Source organism: Chelonia mydas, chromosome 5, assembly GCF_015237465.2.
Source record: "Chelonia mydas isolate rCheMyd1 chromosome 5, rCheMyd1.pri.v2, whole genome shotgun sequence".
NCBI classification, from domain to species: Eukaryota; Metazoa; Chordata; order Testudines; family Cheloniidae; genus Chelonia; species Chelonia mydas.
In genome coordinates, this window is record NC_051245.2 from 34,740,584 (window position 1) to 34,753,436 (window position 12,853).

The window sequence follows — 12,853 nt, forward strand, 5'->3', positions numbered from 1 at the left end:
AATTAACTTCAGCTACTAAAAACCCCCCAGATGGCTGATAATCATAATTTTGTCCTATATTTTCAGTGGATAGGAAGTTAGATGTAGCAACCATTGTCAGTATTGAAAATGGAGGAAAAGAATATTAACATTTAATCCCTATAAAGAGCCAAAATGTATCTTTCTCTCTTATCCCTACCCCCTGTGCAAAGATGAAGAAAATGGTGGGCTTTAGAATCATAGAATATCCGGGTTGGAAGGGACCTCAGAAGGTCATCTAGTCCAACCCCCTGCTTGAAGCAGGACCAAGTCCCAGTTAAATCATCCCAGCCAGGGCTTTGTCAAGCCTGACCTTAAAAACCTCTAAGGAAGGAGATTCTACCACCTCCCTAGGTAACGCATTCCAGTGTTTCACCACCCTCTTAGTGAAAAAGTTTTTCCTAATATCCAATCTAAACCTCCCCCACTGCAACTTGAGACCATTACTCCTCGTTCTGTCATCTGCTACCATTGAGAACAGTCTAGAGCCATCCTCTTTGGAACCCCCTTTCAGGTAGTTGAAAGCAGCTATCAAATCCCCCCTCATTCTTCTCTTCTGTAGACTAAACGATCCCAGCTCCCTCAGCCTCTCCTCATAAGTCATGTGTTCTAGACCCCTAATCATTTTTGTTGCTCTTCGCTGGACTCTCTCCAATTTATCCACATCCTTCTTGTAGTGTGGGGCCCAAAACTGGACACAGTACTCCAGATGAGGCCTCACCAATGTCGAATAGAGGGGAACGATCACGTCCCTCGATCTGCTCGCTATGCCCCTACTTATACATCCCAAAATGCCATTGGCCTTTTTGGCAACAAGGGCACACTGCTGACTCATATCCAGCTTGTCGTCCACTGTCACCCCTAGGTCCTTTTCCGCAGAACTGCTGCCTAGCCATTCGGTCCCTAGTCTGTAGCGGTGCATTGGATTCTTCCGTCCTAAGTGCAGGACCCTGCACTTATCCTTATTGAACCTCATCAGATTTCTTTTGGCCCAATCCTCCAATTTGTCTAGGTCCTTCTGTATCCTATCCCTACTTGCCACAGTATCTACCACTCCTCCTAGTTTAGTATCATCCGCAAATTTGCTGAGAGTGCAATCCACACCATCCTCCAGATCATTTATGAAGATATTGAACAAAACCGACCCCTGGGGCACTCCACTTGACACCGGCTGCCAACTAGACATGGAGCCATTGATCACTACCCGTTGAGCCCGACAATCTAGCCAACTTTCTACCCACCTTATAGTGCATTCATCCAGCCCATACTTCCTTAACTTGCTGACAAGAATACTGTGGGAGACCGTGTCAAAAGCTTTGCTAAAGTCAAGAAACAATACATCCACTGCTTTCCCTTCATCCACAGAACCAGTAATCTCATCATAAAAGGCGATTAGATTAGTGAGGCATGACCTTCCCTTGGTGAATCCATGCTGGCTGTTCCTGATCACTTTCCTCTCATGCAAGTGCTTCAGGATTGATTCTTTGAGGACCTGCTCCAAGATTTTTCCAGGGACTGAGGTGAGGCTGACTGGCCTGTAGTTCCCAGGATCCTCCTTCTTCCCTTTTTTAAAGATTGGCACTACATTAGCCTTTTTCCAGTCATCTGGGACTTCCCCCGTTCGCCACGAGTTTTCAAAGATAATGGCCAATGGCTCTGCAATCACAGCCGCCAATTCCTTCAGCACTCTCGGATGCAACTCGTCCGGCCCCATGGACTTGTGCACGTCCAGCTTTTCTAAATAGTCCCTAACCACCTCTATCTCCACAGAGGGCTGGCCATCTCTTCCCCATTTTGTGATGCCCAGCGCAGCAGTCTGGGAGCTGACCTTGTTAGTGAAGACAGAGGCAAAAAAAGCATTGAGTACATTAGCTTTTTCCACATCCTCTGTCACTAGGTTGCCTCCCTCATTCAGTAAGGGACCCACACTTTCCTTGGCTTTCTTCTTGTTGCCAACATACCTGAAGAAACCCTTCTTGTTACTCTTGACATCTCTTGCTAGCTGCAGCTCCAGGTGCGATTTGGCCCTCCTGATATCATTCCTACATGCCCGAGCAATATTTTTATACTCTTTTATGAAAGGGCCTCCCCTATATCAAGCCCAGCTGTCTGGTGGGGAACCTTAATTTACTTCCAAACATCTACGATCCTGCAGGCAGGGAAATGCTGTGAAAGCTATGGAGGATAAAAAACCCAGAGCTAAAGTAAGAGCCAAGAGGCTCTGAATTCATAAAGTAAATGCAGTGTTAATAACAGGGATGCAGGTGTCCCTAATTACCACAGCAGACAGATTTTAAAAACAACACACACAGCTCTTTTCTATCATGAAATTTTAAGACAATACCTGGGCTATGCAATCTGTTCCCATCAACTAGCTAGCTGCCTGTTTAGGAGCCCTTGTTTTATTCATTTCAATGGATGTCCTCTATTCTAGCTTATGGGAATCTTCTTACTGTTGGAAAATTTTCCTTGTTAAAGAGCCGCTGAGCCTGTACGCAGACTACTGAACTCTCATAGTGCTCCAGCTTTATATAGTAAGTTAATTTTCTAACTGTAATTTTTCATACCTCTAAGGTAAATTGCAAACCATTACAGATAAGGGGATACATTCTTCCCTTTGGTACACAAAGAGCTCCCACCATAATGAGTTAACTGTTTCCTGTAGGTTCCATACTTGGGCCATGATCCTGCGAGCAGACCCATGCAGGCAGACCTTTACACCCACCCCAAGCCCCATGGAAGTTAATGGGGTCTCTATGTGGATACAAATGTCTATTTGTTTAGATTCATTTGCAGGATTGGGGCTTTAAGACACAGAAAACTCTTGGAAGGATAGCAACTAGGTGATCCTGTCTGTCCGTCCATCTCTCCCTCCCTCCAGCATAGTAGGATTGACCCTTACCATATTACGCCTTCTTAAGAAAAGCCAACAATGTAGATTTAAATTACTTAAGTGATAGGGCTTTCATCACTCCCCCAGGGAAAGTACTCCACAGACTTGGGGAATGTTTCCAAATATTCAGTCTCCGTTTTTCTTTATTCAGTTTTATCCCATTTCTCTGACTGAAAACCTCTTGCATGACCCTAAACGATTCCTCAGCCTCCTTGGTTTTAGTTTACACTTGGGTTGCAAAAAAGTCCGACAGGATTTGTTTCTTAAGGGTTGTGTGAAGTGAACCCTGATGAATTCAATCTAGAGATGATTGCATCACATCAATCACTGCTAGTTCATCTGGAGTCTTGGGTGCATGAAGTGAGAAGGATGGCAAAGGGGAAGGTAGGGAAAAAAACATCCCTAGGCAGAGATCTGGGGTCCCAGACTGTGTGAATTTAATCAGCCAAGGTCTGTCAAACTTTTAGGGACCTGGCTCTACTTAACCCTCTACAAATAATTTCCAGCCCTTATTTGCACAGCATCAGTTATTCTGAAATTATCTTGTCTACAGAGTCTCTATTACAAATGTAATGAAAGTTCAGCTACTGTGCAGTAAGTAGCTTAGTGGATTGCTCAGTCTTCACTGCCATGCAGGAGGCAGCCATGGCTCAATAGTGATGCATCTGACCAGTTAAGGGTTTGTATCAGAAAGGAGTCCTTTCCAATCCTCCTTGAACTGAAGGATAGTGGGCTCTGACATAGTCCCTCAGCAGCAGTGGTGGTAGATACAAATACTTAAATTACATCTATTCTTGGAATTGGTGTACAAATAGGGTTTTTTTTTTGTTTAATTTTCAATTTGCATCTATGGTGCTTGGTGCACTCCAAGATCCCACTTTGGGAAGGTACGTAAGCATGTGCTGAACTTGAAGCATGTGAGAAGTACAATTGGGAATGAAGTTAAAATTGCTTGTATGCTTAAGTTATTTCCTGAATCAGGGCCTGATAGACAGATTCATGAAGAGACAGACGTGAATCAAAACATGGGATCCCAAACTGCCAAACGTCAGCTCCAAATTCACTTCAGAACCTTGTAGCTCAGGCTCTTCTTTAGTTTCATTATCATTATAGAACAGCTTACAAAATACTAGGTAAAAGCATTTACTTTCTCAGTAAATTTAGCAACTTTAATTCAGCACTGAAGACAACATAAACTTGAACACAACACATATAACTGAAGTGCTGAAAAGACAATATATTAACTAAAAATCTCTTAAGATGCTGTTTTGGGAGTCCTACTGCATACAGGAAGAATAAACTAAAAAAATTAGAAATATCAGCACTCAGACTTACCTATATTTCCAACATGCCCCTATCCAACCTGCCATGTCTGTAGAGATTAGATGATACGGGGGATATTGAACAAAGAAATTACCTGATGGAGAACTAGGCAGATAGGGAAGGTGGGGAGGGCACAAAAGCACATGGCTGGATCTTTCAGAGAGTAAACCATCTATCAGTTTATCTGAAGGAGTTGCAGTACAGACTTTATACGAGAGTATTTGGTTAGCATCTGTGTTCCAAGGATTGTCTGATAAAGTCTGGCAGCTACTTCTGTGATTTAACAAGTCATGTTCACTTCTACTTTTCTGAGACCTGTGTGCAAAATGGTAGGCATTAGTAGCTAAGGAGACACTTGAAGTTGCACTGTAGGAAGTTGTTCGAAAAGATTTGCCTATAGTAATGGGGGGGAGACTTTGTGTTCTTATTGGAGGAAGTCCATTATACTCTGGCTGCTTCTTTTCTGATATGAGGTACTTCTGGGTATCTGTGCTTCTTCTTTTAAAGTCAACAGTGGTCATACATTCCTCGGAGTTGTCTTTACAGTTCGTGTCCATAATGCAATCAAATGTAGTGATAATGTCATCAACTTCCGAGGTCTCTTCCCTTTGATATCTGTCTCTGCCTCTGTCTTTCTGGTTTGTTTTCTGATCATCTTTCTTCTTTTTGCAGGAGAAGATTTGGTTAATCATACTGAATCTTCCTTCCTTCTTTAGGATTTTATTGTTCTGTGAAGGAGGGTGATGGACTGGCTCAGATCTACTAGAAAATAATAAATAAATAAATAAGAGAACGGAAAGTGGAAATCCTTCAGAGTTTTTGTACAAATGTCCTGAATCTTAAAAGAAATCTTGCCTGTCTTAGCACACAAAATGAAGACTGTCATATCCAGAAGAAGCTGCAGGAGTAATTTAAGTAGGTTGAATGGTATTGCCAAAACTGGAATGTAAAGGACACTTATGATCAAAAAAGAAACTAAAAACGGTGCCTTCTGACTCAACTGATCTGCTTTTTGTGTGTATTAAGAATACATAAGATGGTGATGCATTAGCCAAAAATAACAGAGCTTAACTCAAATGCCAGGCTGAATTTACAGGGCAGGTAGTTAAAAAAACAACCTTTTTTTAATTTGGAAACTGAGTAAATTTGGTCTGGAATCTTTGAGACATTAATAGATTTGGAACCTGGGGTGCCAATTTTGTGGGCAGTTTTCAGAGTATAAATGCACTTTACGCTAGTACACTGGGACTCCTTTTAACAAGAAAAAATGCATTGGGATCTTGAAAGACAAAGCAGCCTTTGTTTTATGTCAAATTTGAAAGCTGGTATTTCCAACTGCACAGCGATCGCTAGCACCACGTGAGGGGCAATGGTTCAGCAAAACAAAGCCACCATTAAATCAATACCATATTTTTTTTTACTGTGCCCCAGGACTTTCCTTGGAGGTTGCTCATCCAAGTGCCAAGCAGACCTCACACAGTTTTGGGAGCTTTATCAAGATCATAGTTTGACGTAGTCTGGCTTCAGCAGGTTTTACAGGAGGCTGTTGCTGCCTAAATAATCAAATTCTAGAGGCTGCTCAGGAAGTAGAGTTTGCAGCAGCCTCAAAGATCATTTGAAGTACGTCTCACCCTTTGTACACAGGAAATAATACTGACTGCTGATTGGAAAGAAAAGGGCAGGATAAAGAAATGTGACAAAAGTCTGAAAAAAAAACCCAAAAAGCATGATAGCTTTCAGTCTTTATAAGTGAGTTTTTCTACCAGTGAAGGAGAACCTAAATGAACAAAATTGGGGCCACTGATAAAAGGAAAAATAATTGGTAGAGAGACAAATAATAAAGCCTCTTTAATAGAAGAGGTTTAGAAAAGTGAAAACATGTAGACAGCAAGGCACAGAAGTAATCATAGACAAAAACATTTTATCAAGGGTGAAAACTATTTTAAAATTATGGGTATGAAAGCTTACATTATTAGCCATTTATTGAACATGACTATTATATTTAGTGGGGCAAATTCTGCCATAGTTACATGAACCAATGGTGGTTACATGAACACATAGCTAACCTCCATGGGCTTCCACAGAAGGCAGATATTTGAGGGCAAAAATTGTCCCATAAAGTGTATTTTGTGCAGGAGACATTGCTGTATTGATTTACAACTAAATTCATGTTTGATTTGTTCTGAACCCTACAGTTATTATTCTGAACCCTATCTGAGACAGGTCATTCATTAGTTGACTGACTTTACCATTGCTATTTATAGTGAAGAATGTGAACCAATCGTTGTATAGGAACTGCAAATTAATTTCAGTAGTTACGCGGCTCTTACACTCCTCAGTAGCGTGCAGAGAGAAGGAAATGTCATTTCTTTCCTACTGATATACTGTTCTAGCAAGTGACCTGCTGGCAAAAGCAAGAGGTTCTTTGATTTCTTGTTCCTTTACCTGTTCTCCTGAGAGAGCAGCTTGATGCATGCTGTGTGCCCACAGTACAAGGCGTATGTCAGAGGAGTGTTTTCATTGATGTCCCGAGAGCTACTATCTATCCCCAGCTGCAGCAGCGTCTGTACACAGTCAGCTTTCCCTGCTGCTGCAGCCCAGTGCAGAGGCGTCCTAGGGAAAATATGGAACAAATTAATGACCCAATGAGAACTATTTCAGTATTACTTAGCCCGCATCTACACAGAGTGCATCCACTAGCGCTCTCAGTGATGTGGTGGTAAAAATGCTTGTGGTTGATCTACATTAACACTCCATGATTGCTAGCACTGGTGGATCTGAACTAGGGAAAGAATTGCCTAAAATTCTCAGTGTGGAGTTTGAAGAAAAGCTTTCTAGTCTCCACTGTCTAGTGGCAAATCCTTCCCACCTCTGCGCTGGACCCATCTGTGAGGGTGTAGGGGAAAGGATGCTCTCTCTAGCCACAGAGCAGTAGTGGATTTACTCTGCAACTGCTACTTCATCCATCAGACTGCAGTAGCTTCTTTTGCTGTGTTCCTATTGCACAGTGGACGATGATCAGCAGAAGACCCACACAGAGGCAGATCCATTTTCTAAATCAAGCTGTCCTGATCCTTTTTTTTGTGTAGGGGAACCTATTTGATTTTCTGCAACCAGGAACCTCTGAAGTCACAGTGAAAGAAGCATTATTTGGGCCTAGTGTCTAGAAACTAATATTTGGGCTCAAAATTGTAACATTACCCAGAAAAACTACGGCTTATATTTCTGAAATTGAAACAAGCTGCAAGGTACAGAGCATGCCAGATAAGGAAGACTGTGAATGACGATAGGTGAATATAAGAGGAAATGTGTGAACATGGTGCAACCCATTGATTTTAAATGAGCGTAACAGGGAACAGAACTGAAAGGACAGCTAATGAGGGTTTACAAGGTATTGTCCAGTCTCCAACATGGTATCCGTTAAGGAATCTTCTGCATGTACAGTACAATGGTGAAAAATGCTTCCTATGAGAATGGGAGATGAGGTTCTCAGCATCTTGGAAAATTAGGCTCTAACATCTTAGAATAGCAAGGGTGAAAGACTGCATCCACCAAAATCAATGGGAGTTTTGTCATTGACTTCAATGGGGCCAGGGCTTCACCCCAAAGTTGTAGGTTCTTGTTCTGGTATTTTGGAAGGAATGCCTAATTTTAGTGAATCAAATAGTAACAACCCCCTGTATATAACCACCATATTTTCCTTCCAGGAATAGCATAAAAAACCATTTACATGAGTCAGCAGTTGTATAAATATCATGGCCTGATTTCCAGAGTCGCTAAGCACACACAATTCTCAGAAAATTCAGTTAAATTAAATAGGTCATGCCCTGTAGAACAGGAAACATGATTATTAAACAGACATTCTTAGGCTCAGGTAATACAATGGGACTTAGAGCTGGGGGTTTCCAGCACTTTCAGTACATTTCCATGGGTACCTGTCATCCACATCAAGGGCCTGTAGATTGCACTCTGGGACTCTAGCCAGCTCACTGATAATGTCACTGTAACCTGCAGCAGCAGCAATGTGCATACACGTCTTCCCATTCTCATCGTCATAGTTTATTATCGATGGACCTTGGTGATGGTTCAGAATGATGGAACACAGAATCCTGTTTCCACTCTGGAAAACAAGTAAGGGGAAGAGAAGCATTTAACTATGAAGCACATGTTAGACTGTGCTGTCTATTCTTGGGAGGAATAAATACAACAACAGCATTTTCTGTTTATTTCAGATTTGAGAATTCCTGCCCCTCCCAAAATTGTCTGGTTTGTGAGTTTTCTAGAATGCCTCTGGGCATTGTAGAAATAACAAATAAGGTACCACAATAGAAATATCCAAAGAAAGACAGCATATAAACTTCCATTAATACTTTCTCAGAAATGTTTTGATTTTTATGAAACACAGAATTTAGGGGGATACAAACATGTATTTGCATGTGTCCCTTTGAAGAGCATTTACATTTTCCTCTCTGTTTTTAATCAAGACTATACAAAATAGTATAAATCCCCAGATTGGCTTAGGCTCTGTTATTCCCTTGTCTCGGTTCCACACTGGGGGTCTTAACTTGGCACTGAATTCTGCACCCCTTCATCATGGTGAGTTGTACTTATATAAATAGTTCCACTGACTTCAATGGGATTACAACTGTAAGTACTGCTCAGCAAGAGTAAGGAACAGAGAGTTGGACCTTTGATGATTACTGTTTTACAACCTTGTTTAACAATCAGTTTGTGTTCCGTGCAATGGTACTTTATCAGTTGGCATTTTTCCAGTTTATTTAGAAGCTTATAATGTGATAATTAACTGATGGCCACATTGAAATCCAAATATACAATATCCACTGGCTTCCTGTTATCTGCCAAATCACTAACTGCATCAAAGATAACAAACCTGAGCAGTGTGTTGATTGGAATCTTTTCTCCCAAATAATGACACAATGGCTCCCTTAAAATGTGTCTGAACATTTCATTCAATTGGCCAGTGGTTTTCCAATTTTTCCTCCTTAAAAGTACAGTTCTTCATTTGCCTTTTAATTTTTATAGTCATCAGGTACTTTATTGAAAATTCCTCATCTCAGTCTCTTAAAACATTAACTTGCCCCTCTCTAGAACTGGCAGTTTCTGTATTTTTTAATGATCACTTTAATTACCCTGGATCCCTTTTGTTGAATGCTGAGCAAAACAAGGTATTTGAGATTACTGTTATTTTGTAGTCCTAACTAATTCTGCTTCTTATTCTGGAATGGTCCTATGCCCACTGCCCCTAATATTTCTCTTTTTCTCAGGTATTTCCTATAAATCCAGAAGATCCGGTCACATGAGGATTTCACGTGTGGAAGACTCTTTGGGTGGTGTACAACCTATGCACACTTCTTCGTCTACACCAGCATAGAGGAAGCATGGCTAAGACATCTCTACTCCTGGTGTTCTCAGGCTGCCACAATACCCTTTGGGATTGGAAGCCAGTAAAAAGTAAAGCAGCCCTGAGGATGCTGTACTTTATGTTGGGGACAGGATGGGTGCAGCCCAGCATTTGGGAATATAAAGGTGCTTTAACACCATCTCCTCATTTCTCCCCTCCCCGATGCTTAACCAAATACTACTTGGACACAGCTCAGAAACTGGGCCTATAGATTCATGGGATCTGATTATGGATTTCACACCAATGTAAATTAAGAATAACTCCACTGAAGTCAATGGAGTTATATAGATGAGAATCAGAATGAAGCCTGTATGCTTCCCAAGTGAATCCATGATGTCATTTGTTTGCCCGTATCCTTGATGCTTCATTCTCAAATCACCCACTGATGCAGTGACTCTTACAGAACCATACTGTCCTAATGTGGTTTTGTTTTGTGCCACTCTTGGGGAGAGATTGTATTGTGCAAAAAACTCTGCTTTAAGGGCCCTGAAAACACTGAAGACAAATATTTATCACTGGATCAGTTAGCAGATGTATTTCTAAAATAACTATCCAGCCACAATCATATTACAGTAGAACCTCAAAGATATGAACACCAGAGTTACGGACTTACCGGTGAACCAGACACCCTCTGGAACCAGAAGTCAATCAGGCAGCAGCGCAGACACAAAAAAAGCAAATACTGTACTGTCTCGGGGTTTTAGCCTTGAAGTTCAGGACTTCAGCCATGGGGGGTTGGAGCTTAGCTGCAGGGGGGCGGGGGCAGTCAGGGCTCCAGGCTTCTAGCACTCCAGGCTAGAGTGCTCCAGGCTTAGACGGGAGTAGGGGGAGCCCCGTGGCTGCGCTCCTGGTTTCAGCCCCGTGCCGAGGTTCAGGGCTTTAGCTACAAGGGGGCGCCAGTTTCAGCCTGAGTGCTCCCTCCGTAGCTAAAGCCCCGAACCCTGGTGTGGGTCCCCACCCGTTGAAGCAGGGAACGGAGCCGTGGAGAGCCCTGGCACCGGTCCCCACCCGTTGACGCAGGGAGCGGAGCTGTGGAGAGCCCCGAACCCTGGCGCCCCTGAGGGGGCTGAAGCCGGGGTTGGAGCCACAGGGCTGAAGCCCCAACCGCAGCGCTCCCCCCAGGTCTAAAGCACTGAGCCCCAATGCTCCTGCGGGGCAGAAACCCTGAGCCTCTGTCCTGAGAGTCAGAAGCCCCAATTTTCCCTCCCTGCCCTGAGCCCTGGCTCCTCCCACCCTGTGGCTGCAGCACCAGCCCTGCATGTAACTGAAGTCCATAACCTCTTCTTCAGAGTTACAGACCATTTCAGAGTTATGGAAAACCTCCATTCCTGAAGTGTCCATAACTCTGAGTTTCTACTGTATAGCCTTTGTGCTTTCCAAAAGCTGCCAAATGACCAAGGATTCCTTGAGGAAAAGCTGTCTGGCTGAAGTGTTGGTTTGTCCCTGTCTTTGTTGTAAGTATTGTTCAAATAAAAGTTGTATGAAACACTGACATTGTCTATTTGACACCTTATATGTATATGGAAATTTCTGTAAAGAGTGCACAGGGTTTATCAAGTACTATGATTATGACTAAAACGAGTTGCGATCTTTCCCCCTTTTAGCACAGTCTTGTGTCAACTGGTTTCTGTGGATGAGTTATGGTGTGGTTTTAACAAATGAGTGTGCTCCTGCGGGTTCTTTATTCTGCACTACAAAGCAGCAGAACTTTCCATTATTTTTGTTGTTGAGGATTCATTTGTTGGTACCCTAGGAGAAGATGAGTCATGATGCTGCATTTTGATAAGATACAGAAAATTAAAACATATGTGGGCATGCAAAAAGGTGTGGGGGCATGCCCCTTACTTATGTTCTGGCATTCAGCCAGGGGGCTACACACAGACCGTCTGCTAAGAAGATGTCTGTTAATCATCTGTTATTCACCTGTTGTTTCTGTCACATGGCCCCATCCCATTACTACGGAATACTCATCTAAGTGTTAGATCACAGCTGGCCCTGCGTGTGTACTCTCTGGATTACTGTTACCATCAGTGGTGCTAGACACATTGCAGGGAACATGGAGGTGTCATGACCCCATTTCTCTTCCACAGTAGCTGGTGGACTGGAAAAACGACATGGCATGTCTTCAGTTGAAGGGCCTGCATTTAGGGGGGAAATCATCTAAGCTCTGGTTAGTTGTTTTGATGACCTGATTACGCTAGTGAGTTTATAGCTGAATATTGAGATCCAGAGCAGTGGACAAGCCCCTTTGTTTATTATAAATCAAAATAAATAAGTGTGTATATTCAAAGGCAGAGGCCAATTTTTGAAAAGTCCCTGTAAAAACAGATGTAAATAGCTTTTATTTACTTAAATTCTCCTTATTTGCAATTCTTTATCATTCACTGTTTGAACATCAACAGCCCAACTGCTCAGCCCTCACTTCTGTAGAAAAAAAACTATCCCTGTCAGAAGTCCCTTTCACTTCAATGGGAGGACACTATTTGCATGAGGAAAGATCTTGGATGTGAGTACGTTGAAGAATGAGGGAACTGAAGGGTGAGGCTTGATTCAGATTTTTTTTAAGTAGAAATTTTTTTTAAAGTTTCACAAAGTTAAATAGTCATCCCCCGCCTTAGGCATTCCTGGGAAAACACATGAAACCAGCAGACAGCAAGTTAAGTTTAAAAATGAAAAAGTTGTCTGAAACCGCAAGCAAACTCTACCTAGCAAAGAGTTACAGGTTACACACCTTATCCACCAACAAACATAGGGCTAGACCATGGCCCTAAAGGAAACACCCACTGAACTAGGAAACTCTTTTCTTTATTATACCTTTGGAGGGAGGGATCACCTCTCCCCAAAGAAACCAGGGGTCTCCAAGATAACCTGAATCATAGGATTCAGGAGGGACTCCAGGCCATCCACATGCAGATCCTGCACTTCTGCATTGCCATGGGTGGCTTCGCCTCCAGCCTGCGCTGCCAGCTATTCCCCCTGAAGGGGTTTCCCAGCACATAGGGGGCTCATCAGGCCATATTAACTCTCCTCAAGGGCTGTCTGTGGGAGATGGAGGGGGGGAAAATGATATTTCCTCTGCCTACTGCTCCCACCTCCTGGAGCCTGCCTACTCCCTCCACCTTCTCTATATGGAAATTCCCCAGGCCAAGCGAGAGCCTTCTGTGGAACCTAGTGGGAGAGAAAGGAAAGCTGCTGAA

General features: G+C 42.7%; 1 protein-coding gene across 4 annotated transcripts in view; it reads right to left on the minus strand.

Moving 5' to 3' along the window:
- Nucleotides 1-12,853, minus strand: part of ANKRD55 (ankyrin repeat domain 55) — a 72,442-nt gene that overhangs the window by 15,578 nt on the left and 44,011 nt on the right. For 2 of the 4 annotated variants that reach the window (XM_043546923.1, XM_043546925.1), the window contains exons 7-9: nucleotides 8,170-8,354; nucleotides 6,680-6,847; nucleotides 4,329-4,996 (exon numbers count right to left, since the gene is read on the minus strand). In XM_043546923.1, the coding sequence (XP_043402858.1) occupies nucleotides 4,329-4,996; nucleotides 6,680-6,847; nucleotides 8,170-8,354 (1,021 nt within the window). Of the gene's footprint in view, nucleotides 1-4,246; nucleotides 4,997-6,679; nucleotides 6,848-8,169; nucleotides 8,355-12,853 lie in introns of all 4 variants that reach the window. The other 2 variants (XM_037903188.2, XM_043546924.1) reach the window with 2 other exon arrangements.